At 44.5% G+C, this 21,657-nt stretch overlaps 1 protein-coding gene across 2 annotated transcripts; it reads right to left on the minus strand.

Moving 5' to 3' along the window:
• Nucleotides 1-981: 981 nt before the first annotated feature.
• LOC123442461 (probable ubiquitin-conjugating enzyme E2 23) lies at nucleotides 982-7,540 on the minus strand. 2 transcript variants are annotated; one of them, XM_045118511.1, is made up of 9 exons: nucleotides 7,519-7,540; nucleotides 4,283-6,290; nucleotides 3,928-4,062; nucleotides 3,676-3,820; nucleotides 3,398-3,600; nucleotides 3,165-3,234; nucleotides 2,927-3,066; nucleotides 2,462-2,773; nucleotides 982-1,667 (listed from the first exon to the last, which is right to left on the minus strand). In XM_045118511.1, the coding sequence occupies exons 2-9, from the start codon at nucleotides 6,239-6,241 to the stop codon at nucleotides 1,398-1,400; spliced, it is 3,234 nt and encodes a 1,077-aa protein (XP_044974446.1). In that variant the 5' UTR covers nucleotides 6,242-6,290; nucleotides 7,519-7,540; the 3' UTR covers nucleotides 982-1,397. The 2 variants fall into 2 exon arrangements, with proteins under 2 accessions (XP_044974446.1, XP_044974445.1); XM_045118510.1 differs by lacking the exon at nucleotides 7,519-7,540 and having other exon boundaries at nucleotides 3,398-3,820.
• Nucleotides 7,541-21,657: the final 14,117 nt, after the last annotated feature.

The following is a 21,657-nucleotide window of genomic DNA, read 5'->3' on the forward strand; positions in this document are numbered from 1 at the left end:
CAAGCAACAAGCATTCACCGATAAAAGAAGTTCATCTGTGTAGAATTTGTACCACTTTCCTTGACAGAATGATGTGTACTTCTGTTATCCCTTAAAAAAGAACTGATTTTGTGCTGCTTTTGTCGAAACATGGAACAATAAGAATGGAAGCCTGAATTCCTTTCATCTTTATTCCAAAAAAATATCATTTCTTCTTCCTTTTGTTTTGCATTGGTTATTTCTCTATTTATTTATTTTGTTGTCCTTAAAGACAGGGAATGGGAATAAATCTTCATAAACATGGCAAGCACCAACTATTTTAGTTTCCCGAATAACAAGACCAAGAATTAACGAGGCCTTGTAAAATGGAAGGGATTCATGCTGACATGCTAGAAATTAGCATTTCTATCCAAATGTCTTGCGTGGAATTTTAAACGTGTTCATTTATGCCAACTGTGAATTGTGGCAAAATACATTGGTCAAATATATATTTCAATTTACATCAAAACTCATTAGTGGAACACTAACGATGGATGCCAGTGCTAGATATCCCATTGTGTGAACTGCAAAACAACTAATGTGATGTGCACTACATATACAACTGCGGAACAACTAATGTGATGTGCACTACACAAGGTATATCTATGTGTGTGTAAGATGTGGAGCTTCCACTAGCCACCTACTTGTGCCATGTAGGCTCATATTGCAAAATTGGATAGAAGAAGAATGCTCAATGAATTGGAGAACGGTTTCAAGCTAGATGTGGTCACACAAATGGCGATGTGTGGACTGGAGTCCGGTTAAGGGAAGGCATAGTTCCAGTACTACATCCATATGGGACACGCACCAACAACTTGAACCAGCTTCCCATTTCTGGAACATATATGTTTTCAATGCCAAGATTTCAGTTTGGTGAATTCTGAAACAGATGTGTTTCTTTAAAGCCTCTTCCACAAGAACCTCTATTGACATTTGAGAACGGTGACATAGGACAAGGACATCTTGACATAAAACTGACAGTCACTGAAATTGCCATTGACAACATATCTGTATTTTCCAGGTACACATGGCCAGGCATATAATCTTTGAAGGTACTTACCGGTGATGGGAAATGCCATCACCATTTCCTCGGATTTTCCAAGCTTGATCTTGCAATGCTGGCCTGGCCTTTAAAATAACGGTACCCTTAAAAACAACCCCAAGAAGCTTAACAAAAACATAAACTGTGCAGGGCACACCTCAATTCCCAGTTTGGAAGAGATGATGATGGTTTTCATTTGGAACCACGTTTCCCAAATGTTCAGATAATAAAACAACAAATGTTGAATGTACATTTATACGGAAACAGCAGGCGGTTTAGTTTGATCATGTTTTCTGAACCCAAGAGAAGCTTTGAATACAACCCTCAGGCTCGGTGTTCAGCTTTCTTGAGCGGCTTCGGTCTTCCCGAGGTGCTCGTACTGGCTGCAGTCTGCTCCTATGTCCTTCAAGGCTGTGATCAACCTTGGCAAGATTTTGCCCAATGCAAGTTTGAAGCCCATGGAGCAGGAGTACTCCTTGTTACTATCTGTGGGGCAGGCATCGTCGTTCAGCGTGCCGACCACTGCTCCTTGCAAGTAGGCCTCACAAGCTTTGAGAATGTAGTGCCCACGCTTGCAGAAGTGACTTTTCACAAAATCCTCGAAATTCTGCAGCAACAGTACATGTAACAATCAGAACACCAAGGATTATATCAAGTTTTGGCAAAGGTTCTCGATGGTATGCAATTAAGATAGAAAAACCTCATGAGATGTGATTGCATGCCTACATGCGAGAGCTGGGCCATAATGGAGTTCCATTTTAAATCAAAAGGCTGCCTTGAAGCAACACTCTGCTGATGCAGGTGATGGCTCAGGTTTTATATCAACTACTCCCTCCGTTCCTAAATATAAGTATTTTTAGAGATTCCAATATGGACTATATACAGAGCAAAATGAGTGAATCTACATTCTACATATGTCTATATACATCTGTATGTAGTCCATATTGAAATCTATAAAAAGACTTATATTTAGAAATGGAGGGAGTAAAAACAGAATCTCAGTAATTAAAACCTTAGCCACATTATGGTACTCGCAATAATCATGAAAAATACTAGCCTTGTTATTAAGAAAAGATGAATGCATATTGGCTCATGACAAAGAAGTAGAAAGGTTAAAACATGGTGCTAAGAAAATATTAGTCTTGTTATTAAGAAGATTAGACCGGCTGAATTATTAACTACACCCTCCATTCCTAAATATAAGTTTTTTTAGAGATTTCACTATGGAATACATACAAAGTAAAATGAGTGAATCTGCACCCTAAAGTATGCCTATGTACATCCGTATGTAGTCTTTAGTGGAATCTCTAGAAAGACTTATATTAACGAATGGAGGGAGTACTTAATAATGACAGTATGACACAAATGCACTGGTTATCAAGAGGAGGGGGAGTGTATTACCATAGGAGGCCGCCTCAAGATATACAACATGGATTTCACGCTTAGCAGATATGTGTTTTCATTGTATGGCAGTGCATTCTTCTCCCCTTCAACAGTACCGACTTGCTTCTCATATCCAGCTTCATTGAAATAGGGCTTTTCATTGAGAACTAGTCCCTGAAGTGAGACTAGTACTTGGAGAATACTAGATGAGGATGGATCCCATACTTCATTCCCTCTGCCAGTCCAAGTATTTAAGAGGCTTAAACAAACCTTCCCATCCACATAAAGGTTTGGATTTACACGCAAGCCGCCAGAATGATAGTATGCCGACTGCAGATTGGCAATAGATGTTAACAATGCGAAAGTTGAAGGCAGTATCAGCAGAACATCAAGCTCTATGGGGTCGCTTAAAACGTAAACTCAAAGAAGGTGCGGTAACAAAAATGAAGAAGCATAATGGGATAATTTAATTGTGGTAATTACCGGAGGAGCTTGTGGAAACTCAGGTGGAAGGTAGAAGTCAAAGAAGAATAGGCCATCTTGGTATGGTGTGCCACTTGCTCCAATAATCACAGCTCTCATGAGATCCATACGATCTTCAAATACCCTCACATAAATATAATCTACAATTGCAGTAAAAAGAATTATCAGAAAACCATAACATGCTTCTTTTCACCCTTTCTATGGTTGAACCGTGATACCAGATGAAGGTGAAACAGACCTGGTAGGTTCTTCTCAAGTATGCCCCATTCTTGCTGAACTTTTTTTACCCACTTCCTTCCACCGGTACCCTGGAACATTGTTTGGCTATTTGTAAACAAGAAAGGAAATAATAACAAAATATTACAGCAGAAACAAACTTATCAAAAAAAGAACACACTTAAAAACAAATGTTTGTTCAAGATGCGACACAAAAGTGCAATACATGTGTGGATGCAACACAAAAGAACTTACATGAGCTATGTTTTCTAGGTAGTGATGGTCCGGAGGGCACTGCAGAACATCAAAGTGTTTCAAGCAATCAGAATCTGCAGCCTCGTCAGCCATAACAACATCTACGGACTTCTCAGCAGAAGAGTCATTCGTTGTCACAGTGGTGCACTCCGATGCTTCCATGCGGTTCTCATCCTCGTTTTTATCAATGTCATCACCAGATTCTGAAACCTCGTTAGACTGCTGAGATTCAACTTCATCCATAGCATCTGAGTTTGACCCATCTAAATGCTTTTTACCTCGGGCGAAGATCTCACTTGCCAGTCGGGTTACAAAGCCAAGAGCAACAGAGAGAGGACCACTTCCAACAGAACTTTCATCCTGGGAATTGAATGACGCATTTTCCTTTTGAATGTTATTCTCGACCATATTTTGCGGATCATCCTGAAAAAGAAAGCAACAATCAATTAAGGGAACAAAAATAAGCTAAAAGGTGCTTCAGAGAGGAATGACTGGACCCAAATAAATGACATCCTAGCAGCAGATAATACATTTGCAGGATCATCAGGCAGGTCCATTTCATTGTCATCAACTGTCTCCCAGCTACCAGCATCAGAAGGAGCTCCATCATCTAGCGAGCCACCATCATCTTCTCGGCCAACAACATATATCTCATGAGGCCCAACCTAAAATAACAATACGAGACCATTAGCAAAAAATACAGGTAAAACAGTAAGAGGAACATAATTACAAAAGTCTGAAGGTTAGGCTGGACAATCCTCAATGGAGGGACAAGGCAGAAGTTTAATGATCGCCAGCAGCTGATATGTGATAACAATAAATTCCTAATGGTAGTTCTTTTCACATAAATGATGGCACTTGCAGCCAAGAGCACAGGCGTAATACCTTTGACACCGACCCATCACCCCAAGTGACTTCAATCTCACCATCTTGGAAGCCCACTATATTTCCAACCCATGAGAGGTGGGTAACTTCTGAACTAGATTCCTTCTGTGAAAGCTGTTCCTCTGCAGCAACATCAGCGGGCACTGCATTTGAAGCAGCCGATGCTTCTGCAGAATCAACATTCTTGTCCAGCTCCATGGTGTTTCCACCATTGGATGATTCCATAGGATGTGAAACAGATGGCAAGCGAACAACGACATCTCCATAGCAATAATCATAATCCGGGTGGCCATCAAGTTCATATGCACTAACAACTTCAGTGCACTCAATTACCCTAGGTTCCTGTGAGTGCAACGAAGACCTAAACCATGATACAGACACAGTTCGGTCCTTTGCATTAACACTTCTAACAAGACCCACACGCCTTGTTTCAGAAGGCTGGTCAACATCATCAGAGACCTTTTCCACAGCATACTGCTCTGGGAAGAATTCATGATCATTTGGAGTCTGGATCGGGATCAGTGACGTGGAACTTACTCCACATTCTTTTCTCCCATCTTGCCATAGTACATCAACCTTTGTATATGTATTTGCAATGAGCAGGGCTCTCTCAAAGCTCTCGTCTCTTCTTTTTGCTCTTTTATCCTTTTTGACAAAAACTTTTCTGAGCTTCTTTCTGTAACTTGCATGGTCATGCACTCCCTCCTTTGGAACGGTTGATACACTAGTGCCAGATTCTGAATCTTTGGCTACACATGTATTATCTCCATCTGACATATTTGATCGATCTGCAAGAGAATCACCATGTTTCTCCAGGGGATTTACATCTGTTCTAGTATTTTGAGCCTGTTCAGCCTGAACATCAACAGCAGATTCAGGAACATCAGCCTGCTCAGAATTGAGCTCTTTCATTTTTGAACATTCCATTAAAGCGTCATTGGCACATGATGATGTGTGTAGTTGAGGATGACACCAATCAGCCAATTGCCAGCTTGCATATGAAAAGCAAGACAGAAGAGTCAGATCCTTTGGGTTCTGCTCCTCAGGGGGAACAGAATCTTGATTTGTACCACAGTGTGCAGACGCAATCCAATAGACTATGACAGCAGCAGTTTCCACCTTTGTTACAGTAGCTTCAAGACGACTAGCTTTCCACATCCCATGAAGCCATCTGGATGTTTTGTACACAGACGAAGACACTGCCTTCACACGCTGTCCTGGATAAAAGGGACAGGCTGTATCTGGGTGCATTGGCCCTGAGGCAAGCCTTAGGCGCATAGGATCTGCCCTTGAAACCTTGCAGACAGAACCATCATCAAACAACACACTAACATTATCAAATACTTCATCAACCCGACCAAGCCATAGCCCAGAGACAACATAATCACCCACATTGAATTCCCTGATGCGTCTCAAATCCTTTGCAGATACACCCTTGATCATCTCTCCATGAGCACCTTGCAAATCAACCACAAGACTGACATCCGCAACAAGCCCCATCTGACCAGTTGGATCTGAGGAAGAAGCAACCATATCCCCATGGAGGAAAGTTCTGTCAACAACCACCACACTGTCAATATCTTCCGTCATCTCTGTTCCGTCAATCCATAACACCCTAACCTTGTTATCAGGCAGAGAGCTCTGACTGTCAATGTCATCTCCATGGCTTGCATTATTGGCATTATCACCGTCAGGACCAACATTTTCAGTTTTATGAGCACTTTTACGCTCATTCTCCTCACCATCAGATTCATCATCAGTGATGCTAACCTCAGAATCATATTCGCCAGCTACTTCCAACACCAAACCACGGGCATCTTTGTTTGATTTCAAGCTGACGATATCTTCTCTGTAAACAAGTACGTCTGCTACTTCTTCAGGCTCACCAGCATCATCAGATGTCCCATTTTCCTGGTTCTTCTCAGCAATACATGCAGAGACATTTGGTAGGTTCTCCATTCTTGAAGGAAGCTATACAGGCAGATTCCGAGGAACGCCTTGCGCTTAACTGAAACACAGAATAAGTTTCAAGTTAACAACAGGAGGACAAAAAAAAGTTGATCCAAAACAACATTAGCAATTCAGACAGCGTATTTAGCTCAATTAACATTAAACCGACAAAACAAATGCAGATTAGCACTTTTCTCTCAGCTCTTAAGACAAGAATGTCAAAGGAGACGCAAATAAAGGCACAACTAAATCATTCTGAAAGAAGAACAAGATTTCACTCATCACAGGGGTAAGGATCCTCAGTTAGGGTAAGAAAATTCATGCAAGGTGCAAATTTCTGGATCTAGCTATAGAAGGATTCAACTGAAATAGTACGGAAAGAATTTGAAATTCGTGTTCACTAACATGTTGAGTAATAAATAATCTGGTACGTTATAATGGCATTGAATAAGGAAAACAGGAAAACGACACATTTGTCGGCGCATCCGAAAGGCATATTTGTCGCTACACGCAGTTTGTACGCAATCTTTTTTGATTCGCCAATGCACTACATTACAAACTGCTGTAAAGCAAAGTGTGCGCTTGGTGCAAGCTCCTCGAGGAAGTAATGGCAGTAGCATATACGAAATACATATACCTTCAAGTTTGGTACAAAGAAAACCCAATTAAGCAGCAACTAGATTCGACTGAAACAGCAACAGGGAGAATTTGTAATCAAGTATTGACTAACATGTTGAGTAATAGATAGTATGGTACATTAATATGGTATTGAACAAGGAAAACGACACATTCGTCGGCGCATCCTAGTGGCGTATTTGTCACCATGCGCATCTGACGCAATCTTCTGATTCGCTGACGCATTACATTACAAACTGCTCTAAAGCGAAGTGTACACTTGGCGCAAGGCGCAAGCTCCTCATGAAGGTAGTAAATACCGTTAGCATATACGAAATATATATACCTTCAAGTTTGGTACAAAGGAAAGCCACTTAAGCAGCAACTGTATTAAACTGAAACAGCAACGGGGAGAATTTGAAATTAAGTATTGACTAGCATGTTGAGTAACAAATAGTATGGTACATTAATATGGTATTGAATAAGGAAAACAGGAAAACGACACATTCATCAGCGCATCCTAATGGCGCATTTGTCGCTACGCGCATCTTACGCAATCTTCTGATTCGCCGACGCATTACATTACAAACTGCTCTAAAGCAAAGTGTACACTTGGCGCAAGCTCCGCATCAAGGAAATAAATACCACTAGCACATTTGGAATATATATACCTTCAAGTTTGGCACAAAGGAAAGCCACTTAAGAAGCAACTGGATTCAACTGAAACAGCAACGGGGAGAGCTCAAAATTAAGCATTGACTAACATGCTGAGTAATAAATAATATGCCACTGAATGAGGAAAACAGGAAGACGACACGTTCGTCAGCGCATCCTAATGGCGCATTTGTCGGCACGCGCATCTCATGCAATCTTCTGATCCGCCGACGCGCTACAGTACAAACTGCTCTAAAGCGAATCGCGCACTTGGCGCAAGCTCCTCATCAATCAAGGGAGTAAAGACCGCTAGCACACCCGAAATCTACGCCGCCAAGTTGGGTACAGAGGAAGGATGACCCCCACATAATAAACTTCGACGAGGGATTTGACTTGAGGGGCTGTGAGCACGGCGTTCATACACCTCGACGAGCCCAGTCGTGCTGTCGGTACTCTACTAGTATATATGTATGTATATGTACTGATCTGGTGTGATGTCTATTTTTCCTCGATCCGATCCTAGTATGTATGTATATTTATTTTTGAAAACCCTGGACAGCGGAGCGGGAACCGCACGGCCTGCGTCGTCTGCCTGCCGCCATTGAACAGCTCTTGCTGGTCTCGATTACTTACCGCGTCAACGCGGCGGAACATCACATAGGAATAATAACCAGGGGAGAATACGAAGAAGGGGAAGGAGAAGGGGAATTATGCAGGCAGCGGGATGTGCGGGAACCGGTGGCCGGCGGGGCGGGGGAGGCAACCGCCATTCCGCTTCCCCGAATCAATCGGGGCCACGGGGGCCCGGCCCGCCCGCCCGCCGATCGATCGATCGGCCGGCGACGACGGCGGCCCCAATCCAGCAGTGCGCGACGCGCGAATCGGGGCGCGGGCTGCGGGGGTAGGGGATTCCCGGCGTGCGACAGCCGGGCCCGGAACCGGCGCCGCGGGATCAGGGAGGCGGGATCGAGGGCGGCGTGAGAGAAGTTTGGACGGGGCGGGGCGGGGCGGGGCTGACCTGGGGCTGGGCGGGGCGGGGCGGGAGCGGGAGCGGACCGCCGGCCGCGGGATCGCGCGGCGGCGGCGGCGATGCGGCGGCGCGCGTGCCCTAGGGGAGGTGTCGCCCTAGGGTGGGGTGGGGTGGGGGCGGAGTGGAGGAGGGGAGGGGAGGGGGTGAGCAAGGCGAGGGGAGAGAGGGAGACGGGGTATGGTGGAGGGGGGGGGGGGGGTAATGAGGGAGGCACGGAACGGTTGGGGTTCGGGGTCGGGGGTTGCGGTTGGATTGGAGGGGGCTCGCGTCGCGTGCGCACCGCTCTCTCCAGCCGTCCGGCGTGCCGTGCTCGATCGCTCTCTCTTTCCTTTTTTTTTCTTTGTTTCTTTTTTTTTTTTTTGAGGGTGTTCGCTCGCTCTTGAGCCGTGCCGCTCACAACGTCGACCGTGAGGGGGTCAGCTTCTTCCTTTTCGCATCAAAAAGGGAAAAGGAAAAAGTCAGCTCTTCCTTTTTCTTGGACGCTACATACACACACACACGCTTTTCTCCTTTGTTGACATAGAATGAAACTAATACCCTTAAGATCATCAAGAGTATATCCAACACGTTGCTTCCTCAACATTTTTAATAACTTCTTCTCTTCATGATTCGAGAGGTGAGCACTAATAATAACGGTGCTTCCTCAAAGTTTTTTAATAACTTTTTCTCTTCGTGATTCGAGACGTGAGCACTAATAATAACATTATATATCTTCTTCTTATCAATATAGGCATACTTAAGAGTATCTGGTAACTGTTTTAACTCGAACACAGGATCACCCTTTGGTAGGGAGGATCCCCAAGCAGTTCAACAGACAGATTATTCTTGAGAACAGGATATTGTTCTAAAACAATTTTATCTGTTTCATCCATATGCATATCATTTTCATGCTCTAGCAGATATTGCTCTAAAGGATCCGTAGGAGGTACGGCAATAAAGGCAAGAGCAATTATTTCATCCCTACCAGACGACTCTTTTTCATTGGTTGTCTTCCAAACTTGGAAAAGTTAAATTCATGAGACACACTCTCGAAACTAACAGTGACAGTCTGTTTAACGCAATCAATATGAGCATTGACAGTGTTAAGAAAGGGTCTACCAAATATGATGGGACAAAAGCTATCTTGTGCAGTAGCAAGGACGAGGAAATCAGTAGGATAGTTCGTCTTACCACACAGGACTTCTACGTCTCTCACAATTCCCACATGGCAGATAGTGTCTCTATTAGCTAGCGTATTAGTGACATCAATGGGTTCTAACTCAGCAGGTGCAATCTTATCTTGGATTTCATCATATAGGGACCGGGGTATTGCACTAACACTAGCACTCATATCACATAAACCATGATAACAGTGATCTCCTATCTTAACAGAAACAACGGGCAGGGCAACTACAGGTCCGTATTTATCTTTCGCGTGAGGTTTAGCAATTCTAGCGTAGTCCTCACAGAATTTGATAACATGCCCGTCTATGTCTTCGGCTAAGAGATCTTTGATAATAGCAACACTAGGTTCAACTCTAATTTCCTCAAGGGGTGCAAGTGGTCTAATGTAACCCCTACGTATCACAGTTGGAGCTTTAGAATAATTCTTTTTCCTAGCATGGTAAGGTGGTTTTTCAGCGTAGGCACAAGGAACAATAGGATCACTATGTTGGGGAACGTCGCATGGGAAACAAAAAATTTCCTACGCGCACGAAGACCTATCATGGTGATGTCCATCTACGAGAGGGGATGAGTGATCTACGTACCCTTGTAGACCGTACAGCAGAAGCGTTAGAGAACGCGGTTGATGTAGTGGAACGTCCTCACGTCCCTCGATCCGCCCCGCGAACAATCCCGCGATCAGTCCCACGATCTAGTACCGAACGGACGGCACCTCCGCGTTCAACACACGTACAGCTCGACGATGATCTCGGCCTTCTTGATCCAGCAAGAGAGACGGAGAGATAGATGAGTTCTCCGGCAGCGTGACGGCGCTCCGGAGGTTGGTGATGACCTTGTCTCAGCAGGGCTCCGCCCGAGCTCCGCAGAAACGCGATCTAGAGGAAAAACCGTGGAGGTATGTGGTCGGGCTGCCGTGGAAAAGTCGTCTCAAATCAGCCCTAAAACCTCCGTATATATAGGTGGGAGGGAGGAGGCCTTGCCTTGGGGTCCAAGGACCCTCAAGGGGGTCGGCCGAGCCAAGGGGGAGGACTCTTCCCCCCCCCAAACCGAGTTGGACTAGGTTTGGTGGGAGGGAGTCCCCCTCCCTTCCCACTTCCTCCTTTTTTTTCCTCTTGATTTTTCTTCTCTTGACGCATAGAGCACTTGTGGGCTGTCCCACCAGCCCACTAAGGGCTGGTGTGTCTCCCCCAAGGCCTATGGGCTTCCCCGGGGGTGGGTTGCCCCCCCCCCCCCGGTGAACTCCCGGAACCCATTCGTCATTCCCGGTACATTCCCGGTAACTCCGAAAACCTTCCGGTAATCAAATGAGGTCATCCTATATATCAATCTTCATTTCCGGACCATTCCGGAAACCCTCGTGACGTCTGTGATCTCATCCGGGACTCCAAACAACATTCGGTAACCAACCATATAACTCAAATACGCATAAAACAACGTCGAACCTTAAGTGTGCAGACCCTGCGGGTTCGAGAACTATGTAGACATGACCCGAGAGACTCCTCGGTCAATATCCAATAGCGGGACCTGGATGCCCATATTGGATCCTACATATTCTACGAAGATCTTATCGTTTGAACCTCAGTGCCAAGGATTCGTATAATCCCGTATGTCATTCCCTTTGTCCTTCGGTATGTTACTTGCCCGAGATTCGATCGTCAGTATCCGCATACCTATTTCAATCTCGTTTACCGACAAGTCTCTTTACTCGTTCCGTAATACAAGATCCCGCAACTTACACTAAGTTACATTGCTTGCAAGGCTTGTGTGTGTGATGTTGTATTACCGAGTGGGCCCCGAGATACCTCTCCGTCACACGGAGTGACAAATCCCAGTCTTGATCCATATTAACTCAACTAACACCTTGGGAGATACCTGTAGAGCATCTTTATAGTCACCCAGTTACGTTGCGACGTTTGATACACACAAAGCATTCCTCCGGTGTCAGTGAGTTATATGATCTCATGGTCATAGGAATAAATACTTGACACGCAGAAAACAGTAGCAACAAAATGACACGATCAACATGCTACGTCTATTAGTTTGGGTCTAGTCCATCACGTGATTCTCCCAATGACGTGATCCAGTTATCAAGCAACAACACCTTGTTCATAATCAGAAGACACTGACTATCATTGACCAACTGGCTAGCCAACTAGAGGCATGCTAGGGACGGTGTTTTGTCTATGTATCCACACATGTAAATGAGTCTTCATTCAATACAATTATAGCATGGATAATAAACTATTATCTTGATACAGGAATTATAATAATAACCATATTTATTATTGCCTCTAGGGCATAATTCCAACAGTCTCCCACTTACACTAGAGTCAATAATCCAGCCCTCACATCACCATGTGAATTACATTGTAATAAATCTAACACCCATACAGTTCTGGTGTCGATCATGTTTTGGCCGTGGAAGAGGTTTAGTCAGCGGGTCTGCTACATTCAGATCCGTGTGCACTTTGCATATATTTACGTCCTCTTCCTCGACGTAGTCGCGGATGAGGTTGAAGCGTCGTTTGATGTGTCTGGTCTTCTTGTGAAACCGTGGTTCCTTTGCTAAGGCAATGGCACCCGTGTTGTCACAGAACAAGGTTATTGGATCCAGTGCACTTGGCACCACTCCTAGATCCGTCATGAACTGCTTCATCCAGACACCCTCCTTAGCCGCCTCCGAGGCAGCCATGTACTCCGCTTCACATGTAGAATCTGCTACGACACTTTGCTTGGAACTGCACCAGCTTACTGCACCCCCATTAAGAATAAATACGTATCCGGTTTGCGACTTAGAGTCGTCCGTATCTGTGTCAAAGCTTGCATCGACGTAACCTTTTACGGCGAGCTCTTCGTCACCTCCATACACGAGAAACATCTCCTTAGTCCTTTTCAGGTACTTCAGGATATTCTTGACCGCTGTCCAGTGATCCACTCCTGGATTACTCTGGAACCTACCTGCCATACTTATGGCCAGGCTAACATCCGGTCTAGTGCACAGCATCGCATACATGATAGAACCTATGGCTGAAGCATAGGGGACGGAGCGCATATGCTCTCTATCTTCATCAGTTGCTGGGCACTGAGTCTTACTCAATCTTGTACCTTGTAAAACTGGCAAGAACCCTTTCTTGGACTGTTCCATTTTGAACCTTTTCAAAACTTTATCAAGGTATGTGCTTTGTGAAAGTCCTATCAGGCGTTTCGATCTATCCCTATAGATCTTAATGCCTAGAATGTAAGCAGCTTCTCCTAGGTCCTTCATAGAGAAACTTTTATTCAAGTAACCTTTTATGCTCTCCAAAAGCTCTACGTTGTTTCCAATCAGTAATATGTCATCCACATATAATATTAGAAACGCCACAGAGCTCCCACTCACTTTCTTGTAAATACAAGATTCTCCAACCACTTGTATAAACCCCAAATGCTTTGATCACCTCATCAAAGCGTTTGTTCCAACTCCGAGATGCTTGCACCAGTCCATAAATGGATCGCTGGAGCTTACACACCTTGTCAACATTTTTAGGATCGACAAAACCTTCGGGTTGCATCATATACAACTCTTCCTTAAGGAAACCGTTAAGGAACGCCGTTTTGACATCCATCTGCCAGATTTCATAATCGAAAAATGCAGCTATTGCTAACATGATTCTGATGGACTTAAGCATCGCTACGGGTGAGAAAGTCTCATCGTAGTCAACTCCTGGAACTTGTGAAAAACCCTTTGCCACAAGTCGTGCTTTATAAACGGTCACATTACCGTCAGCGTCCGTCTTCTTCTTAAAGATCCATTTGTTCTGAATAGCCTTGCGGCCCTCAGGTAGTATCTCCAAAGTCCACACTTTGTTCTCATACATGGATTCTATCTCGGATTTCATGGCTTCTAGCCATTTGTTGGACTCTGGGCCCACCATTGCTTCTTCATAATTTGCAGGTTCATTGTTGTCTAACAACATGATTGATAAGACGGGATTACCGTACCACTCTGGAGCAGCGCGTGATCTCGTCGACCTGCGTGGTTCAACAGAAACTTGAACTGGAGTTTCATGATCATCATCATTAACTTCCTCCTCAACCGGCGTCGCAATGACAGAGGTTTCCCCTTGCCCTGCGCCACCATCCAGAGGGATGAGAGGTTCGACAACCTCGTCAAGTTCTATCTTCCTCCCACTAAATTCTCTCGAGAGAAACTCCTTCTCGAGAAAAGCTCCGTTTTTAGCAACAAACACTTTGCCCTCGGATTTGAGATAGAAGGTGTACCCAACTGTCTCTTTTGGGTAACCATGAAGACGCACCTTTTCGCTTTGTGTTCCAGCTTTTCAGGCTGAAGCTTTTTGACATAAGCATCACATCCCCAAACTTTAAGAAACGACAACTTTGGCCTTTTGCCATACCACAGTTCGTATGGTGTCGTCTCAACGGATTTTGATGGTGCCCTATTTAAAGTGAATGCAGCTGTTTCTAATGCATAACCCCAAAATGATAACGGCAAATCAGTAAGAGACATCATAGATCGCACCATCTCTAACAAAGTACGATTACGATGTTCGGACACACCATTACGCTGTGGTGTTCCAGGCGGTGTTAACTGCGAAACAATTCCACATTGTCTTAAGTGAGCACCAAACTCGAAACTCAGATATTCACCCCCACGATCAGACCGTAGGAATTTGATCTTCTTGTTACGATGATTTTCCACTTCACTCTGAAATTGCTTGAACTTTTCAAATGTTTCAGACTTGTGCTTCATCAAGTAGACATAACCATATCTACTTAAATCGTCAGTGAAGGTGAGAAAATAACGATATCCGCCGCGTGCCTCTACGCTCATTGGACCACACACATCGGTATGTATGATTTCCAATAAGTCACTTGCATGCTCCATTGTTCCGGAGAACGGAGTCTTAGTCATCTTGCCCATGAGGCATGGTTCGCACGTGTCAAGTGAATCAAAGTCAAGTGACTCCAAAAGTCCATCAGTATGGAGTTTCTTCATGCGCTTTACACCAATATGACCCAAGCGGCAGTGCCACAAAAATATGGCGATATCATTGTTTACTCTAACTCTTTTGGTCTCAATGTTATGTATATGCGTATCGCTATCAAGATTCAATATGAACAATCCTCTCACATTCGGTGCATGACCATAAAAGATATTACTCATAGAAATAGAACAACCATTATTCTCAGACTTAAAAGAGTAACCGTCTCGCAATAAACAAGATCCAGAGATAATGTTCATGCTCAACGCAGGCACTAAATAACAATGATTTAAGTTCATCACTAATCCTGATGGTAGCTGAAGTGACACTGTGCCGACGGCGATTGCATCAACCTTGGAACCATTTCCTACGCGCATCGTCACTTCGTCTTTTGCCAGCCTTCGTCTATTCCGCAGTTCCTGCTTCGAGTTGCAAATGTGAGCAACGGAACCGGTATCGAATACCCAGGCACTACTACGAGAGCCGGTTAAGTACACATCAATAACATGTATATCAAATATACCTGATTTTTCTTTGCCCGCCTTCTTATCTGCCAGATACTTGGGGCAATTGCGCTTCCAGTGACCCATACCCTTGCAATAGAAGCACTCTGTTTCAGGCTTAGGTCCAGCCTTGGGTTTCTTCGGCGGATTGGCAACAGGCTTGCCGCTCTTCTTCGAATTGCCCTTCTTGCCTTTGTCGTTTCTCTTGAAACTAGTGGTCTTGCTCACCATCAACACTTGATGCTCTTTACGGAGTTCAGACTCTGCGACTTTCAGCATCGCAAACAACTCGCCGGGAGACTTGTTCATCCCTTGCATGTTGTAGTTCAACACAAAGCCTTTATAGCTTGGCGGCAGTGATTGAAGGATTCTGTCAGTGATAGCTTCTTGCGGGAGTTCAATCCCCAGCTCTGCTAGACGGTTTGAGTACCCAGACATTTTGAGCACATGTTCACTGACAGACGAGTTTTCCTCCATCTTGCAAGCATAGAATTTATCGGAGGTCTCATACCTCTGGATCCGGGCGTTCTTCTGAAAGATAAACTCCAACTCCTGGAACATCTCAAATGCTCCATGACGCTCAAAGCGACGTTGAAGTCCCGGTTCTAAGCCATACAAGACTGCACATTGAACTATTGAGTAGTCCTCCTTACGTGCTAGCCAAGCGTTCTTAACATCCTGATCAGCCGTAGCGGGTGGTTCATCTCCTAGCGCAGCATTAAGGACATAATCCTTCTTCCCAGCTTGTAAGATTAGCTTAAGATTACGAGCCCAGTCTACAAAGTTGCTTCCATCATCTTTCAACTTAGCTTTCCCTAGGAACGTATTAAAATTCAGGATGACTGTCGCGTGAGCCATGATCTACAACACAAATATATTCAAAGTGGACTTAGACTATGTTCAAGATAATTAGAGTTCAACTTAATCAAATTATATGCTAAACTCCCACTCAAAAAGTACATCTCTCTAGTCATTTGAGTGGTTCATGATCCACTTACACTATCCCAAGTCCGATCATCATGTCAGTCGAGTATAGTTTCAGTGGTAAGCATCCCTATGCTAATCATATCAACTATATGATTCATGATCGACCTTTCGGTCTCATGTGTTCCGAGGCCATGTCTGCACATGCTAGGCTCGTCAAGCTTAACCCGAGTGTTCCGCGTGCGCAACTGTTTTGCACCCGTTGTATGTGAACGTTGAGTCTATTACACCCGATCATCACGTGGTGTCTCGAAACGACGAACTGTAGCAACGGTGCACAGTCGGGGAGAACACAATTTCGTCTTGAAATTCTAGTGAGAGATCACCTCATAATGCTACCGTCGTTCTAAGCAAAATAAGGTGCATAAAAGGATTAACATCACATGCAATTCATAAGTGTCATGATATGGCCATCATCACGTGCTTCTTGATCTCCATCACCAAAGCACCGGCACGATCTTCTTGTCACCGGCGCCACACCATGATCATCCATCAACGTGTTGCCGTCGGGGTTGTCGTGCTACTTATGCTATTACTACTAAAACTACATCCTAGCAAAATAGTAAACGCATCTGCAAGCACAAACGTTAGTATAAAGACAACCCTATGGCTCCTGCCGGTTGCCGTACCATCGACGTGCAAGTCGATATTTCTATTACAACATGATCATCTCATACATCCAATATATCACATCACATTGTTGGCCATATCACATCACAATCATACCCTGCAAAAACAAGTTAGACGTCCTCTAATTTTGTTGTTGCATGTTTTACGTGGTGACCAAGGGTATCTAGTAGGATCGCATCTTACTTACGCAAACACCACAACGGAGATATATGAGTTGCTATTTAACCTCATCCAAGGACCTCCTCGGTCAAATCCGATTCAACTAAAGTTGGAGAAACCGACACTTGCCAGTCATCTTTGAGCAAAGGGGGTTACTCGTAACGATGAAACCAGTCTCTCGTAAGCGTACGAGTAATGTCGGTCCAAGCCGCTTCAATCCAACAATACCGCGGAATCAAGAAAAGACTAAGGAGGGCAGCAAAACGCACATCACCGTCCACAAAAACTTTTGTGTTCTACTCGAGAAGACATCTACGCATGAACCTAGCTCATGATGCCACTGTTGGGGAACGTCGCATGGGAAACAAAAAATTTCCTACGCGCACGAAGACCTATCATGGTGATGTCCATCTACGAGAGGGGATGAGTGATCTACGTACCCTTGTAGACCGTACAGCAGAAGCGTTAGAGAACGCGATTGATGTAGTGGAACGTCCTCACGTCCCTCGATCCGCCCCGCGAACAATCCCGCGATCAGTCCCACGATCTAGTACCGAACGGAAGGCACCTCCGCGTTCAGCACACGTATAGTTCGACGATGATCTCGGCCTTCTTGATCCAGCAAGAGAGACGGAGAGATAGATGAGTTCTCCGGCAGCGTGACGGCGCTCCGGAGGTTGGTGATGACCTTGTCTCAGCAGGGCTCCGCCCGAGCTCCGCAGAAACACGATCTGGAGGAAAAACCGTGGAGGTATGTGGTCGGGCTGCCGTGGAAAAGTCGTCTCAAATCAGCCCTAAAACCTCCGTATATATAGGTGGGAGGGAGGAGGCCTTGCCTTGGGGTCCAAGGACCCTCAAGGGGGTCGGCCGAGCCAAGGGGGAGGACTCTCCCCCCCCCCCAAACCGAGTTGGACTAGGTTTGGTGGGAGGGAGTCCCCCTCCCTTCCCACTTCCTCCTTTTTTTTCCTCTTGATTTTTCTTCTCTTGACGCATAGAGCACTTGTGGGCTGTCCCACCAGCCCACTAAGGGCTGGTGTGTCTCCCCCAAGGCCTATGGGCTTCCCTGGGGTGGGTTGCCCCCACGGTGAACTCCCGGAACCCATTCGTCATTCCCGGTACATTCCCGGTAACTCTGAAAACCTTCCGGTAATCAAATGAGGTCATCCTATATATCAATATTCGTTTCCGGACCATTCCGGAAACCCTCGTGACGTCCGTGATCTCATCCGGGACTCCGAACAACATTCGGTAACCAACCATATAACTCAAATACGCATAAAACAACGTCGAACCTTAAGTGTGCAGACCCTGCGGGTTCGAGAACTATGTAGACATGACCCGAGAGACTCCTCGGTCAATATCCAATAGAGGGACCTGGATGCCCATATTGGATCCTACATATTCTACGAAGATCTTATCGTTTGAACCTCAGTGCCAAGGATTCGTATAATCCCGTATGTCATTCCCTTTGTCCTTCGGTATGTTACTTGCCCGAGATTCGATCGTCAGTATCCGCATACCTATTTCAATCTCGTTTACCGACAAGTCTCTTTACTCGTTCCGTAATACAAGATCCCGCAACTTACACTAAGTTACATTGCTTGCAAGGCTTGTGTGTGTGATGTTGTATTACCGAGTGGGCCCCGAGATACCTCTCCGTCACACGGAGTGACAAATCCCAGTCTTGATCCATACTAACTCAACTAACACCTTCGGAGATACCTGTAGAGCATCTTTATAGTCACCCAGTTACGTTGCGACGTTTGATACACACAAAGCATTCCTCCGGTGTCAGTGAGTTATATGATCTCATGGTCATAGGAATAAATACTTGACACGCAGAAAACAGTAGCAACAAAATGACATGATCAACATGCTACGTCTATTAGTTTGGGTCTAGTCCATCACATGATTCTCCCAATGACGTGATCCAGTTATCAAGCAACAACACCTTGTTCATAATCAGAAGACACTGACTATCATTGACCAACTGGCTAGCCAACTAGAGGCATGCTAGGGACGGTGTTTTGTCTATGTATCCACACATGTAAATGAGTCTTCATTCAATACAATTATAGCATGGATAATAAACTATTATCTTGATACAGGAATTATAATAATTACCATATTTATTATTGCCTCTAGGGCATAATTCCAACACACTAAAGGCAATATCTTTTTCTTCAACTAGATTGAGTTTAACTATGTTGACTTCTACACGCGGATGATACTTAAACCACTTCTCTTTGGGAAGATCAACATGAGCAGCAAAAGATTCACATAGAGAAGCTACTATCCCAGAGTCAAGTCCATACTTAACACTAAAATCTCTAGAAGTGTTTGTTTCAACAAAAGATTTAACGCAATCAAACTGGAAATTGATACCTGACTCCTTACCTTTCTTCAAACTCCCAATCTTCCGAGTTACGTTTGATTCTTTCTAATAAATTCCACTTGTGGTCAATATCCTTCTTCATAAAAGAACCGGTACAAGAAGTGTCAAGCATGGTACGATCTTCATGAGAAAGCCGAGCATAAAAGTTTTGAGTGATAATTTCTCTCGAGAGCTCATGATTGGGGCATGAATATAGTATTGATTTAAGCCTCCCCAAACTTGAGCTATGTTTTCCCTGTCATGAGTCCAAAAGTTATAAATATAATTCTGATCACGATGTACTAAATGCATAGGATAAAACTTTTGATGAAATTGCAATTTCAACCGATTGTAGTCTCATGATCCAGTATCATCACATAGCCTATACCATGTCAACGCCTTATCCTTCAAATATAAAGGAAAGACTTTTTTCTTTACCTCATCCTCGGGCAAACCTGCAAGCTTAAGTAAACCACAAACTTAATCTACATAGATTAGATGCAAGTATGGATGTGAAGATCCATCTCGTGTAAAAGGATTAGCCAACAGTTTCTCAAGCATACCCGAAGGAATTTCATAAAAGATATTTTCAGTAGGTATCTCAGGTGAAGGAGCAACCCCTCGTGCTTCCGTTCGTGGTGAAGATACCCCGAACAAATTCCTCAAAGAAACAGTTTCCATAGTGACAAGTGACAATAAATTTCAGCATAGTATATAAGTGTTTTCTTACCAAATTCCACTTACCAAAGGCGCTTCCCTCCCCTGCAACGGCGCCACAAAAGAGTCTTGATGGCCCACAAGTATAGGGAATCAATCGTAGTCCTTTCGATAAGTAAGAGTGTCGAACCCAACGAGGAGAAGAAGGCTCTGATAAACGGTTTTCAGCAAGGTAATAACTGCAAGCACTGAAAGTAGCAGTAAAAGTGATGGTGTAGTGAGGTGAAACGTAGCAAGCGAAAAGTAAAAAGTAGTAGCAACGGTGCAACAAAGTGGCTCAATCCCTTTTGTAGCAAGGGACAAGCCTGAACAAAGTCTTATAAGAGGAAAAACGCTCTCGAGGACACACGGAAATTTCTGTCATGCTAGTTTCATCATGTTCATATGATTCGCGTTCGTTACTTTGATAGTTTGATATGTGGGTGGACCAGCGCTTGGGTACTGCCCTTACTTGAACAAGCATCCCACTTATGATTAACCCCTCTCGCAAGCATTCGTAACTACGAAAGAAGAATTAAGATAACGTCTAACCATAGCATTAAACTAGTGGATCCAAATCAGCCCCTTACAAAGCAACGCATAGACTAGGGTTTAAGCTTGTGTCACTCTAGCAACCCATCATCTACTTACTACTCTCCAATGCCTTCCTCTAGGCCCAAATATGGTGAAGTGTTATGTAGTCGACGTTCACATAACACCACTAGAGGAAAAGACAACATACATCATATCAAAATACCGAACGAATACCAAATTCACATGACTATTATCAGCATGACTTATCCCATGTCCTTAGGAACAAAAGTAACTACTCACAAAGCATAATCATAATCATGATCAAAGGTGTAATGAATAGCATCAAGGATTTGAACATAAACTCTTCCACCAAGTAATCCAACTAGCATCAACTACAAAGAGTAATCAACACTACTAGCAACCTTACAAGTACCAATCGGAGTCGCGAGACGGAGATTGGTTACAAGAGATGAACTAGGGTTTGGAGAGGAGATGGTGCTGATGAAGATGTTGATGGAGATGCCTCCCTCCGACGAAAGGAGTGTTGGTGATGATGATGGTGAGGATTTCCCCCTCCGGGAGAGAAGTTTCCCCGGCAGGATCGTCCTGCCGGAGCTCTAGATTGGTTCTGCTTAAGTTCCGCCTCGTGGGGCTCGTCGGTTGTGTGGTCTCTTCGCTTGTAGGGCCAGCCGGTTGCAGGGTCCCATTACTGTAGGGGCCCGCCAGCTGGCCGTTACTGTAGTCATGCGTCAACGGCATCATGGAGGCATCCATATACCTCAAATGCCAATCTTTAAATCCATGTAATCCATGCACATCGATCATTCGATACAAATTGTTTGGATTTAAAAGTTCGAACACATAGCAAATCAAATCATAGTTCAACAAAACGGACATGCTAAAATAAAATCAATGTCCAAGCGAGAAGGGGTGCTTGTTAGATCAGTGACCGGATGCGGGCATCCATGCCGCCTGCTCGTCCAGCTTGTCCTGCTCCGCCTGGACAGCCAACTCCGATACAAACCGGAGTCTATTGTGAGTAGTAGCCGACGTACTTGTTCACTTTTCACTTGAATGATCCCTCATCAATGTTGGAGAGA

This window comes from Hordeum vulgare, chromosome 3H, assembly GCF_904849725.1.
Source record: "Hordeum vulgare subsp. vulgare chromosome 3H, MorexV3_pseudomolecules_assembly, whole genome shotgun sequence".
In the NCBI taxonomy this organism is placed as follows: domain Eukaryota; kingdom Viridiplantae; phylum Streptophyta; class Magnoliopsida; order Poales; family Poaceae; genus Hordeum; species Hordeum vulgare.

Excerpts from the sequence above, each read along its gene's own strand:
- LOC123442461 (XM_045118510.1), bottom strand. The coding sequence starts at position 6,241 with ATGGAGAACCTACCAAATGTCTCTGCATGTATTGCTGAGAAGAACCAG. Across the intron at positions 3,235-3,397 it reads ACCTAGAAAACATAGCTCAT|GGTACCGGTGGAAGGAAGTG; the intron begins GTAAGTTCTTTT and ends ACAATGTTCCAG. Across the intron at positions 3,067-3,164 it reads ACTTGAGAAGAACCTACCAG|ATTATATTTATGTGAGGGTA; the intron begins GTCTGTTTCACC and ends CTGCAATTGTAG.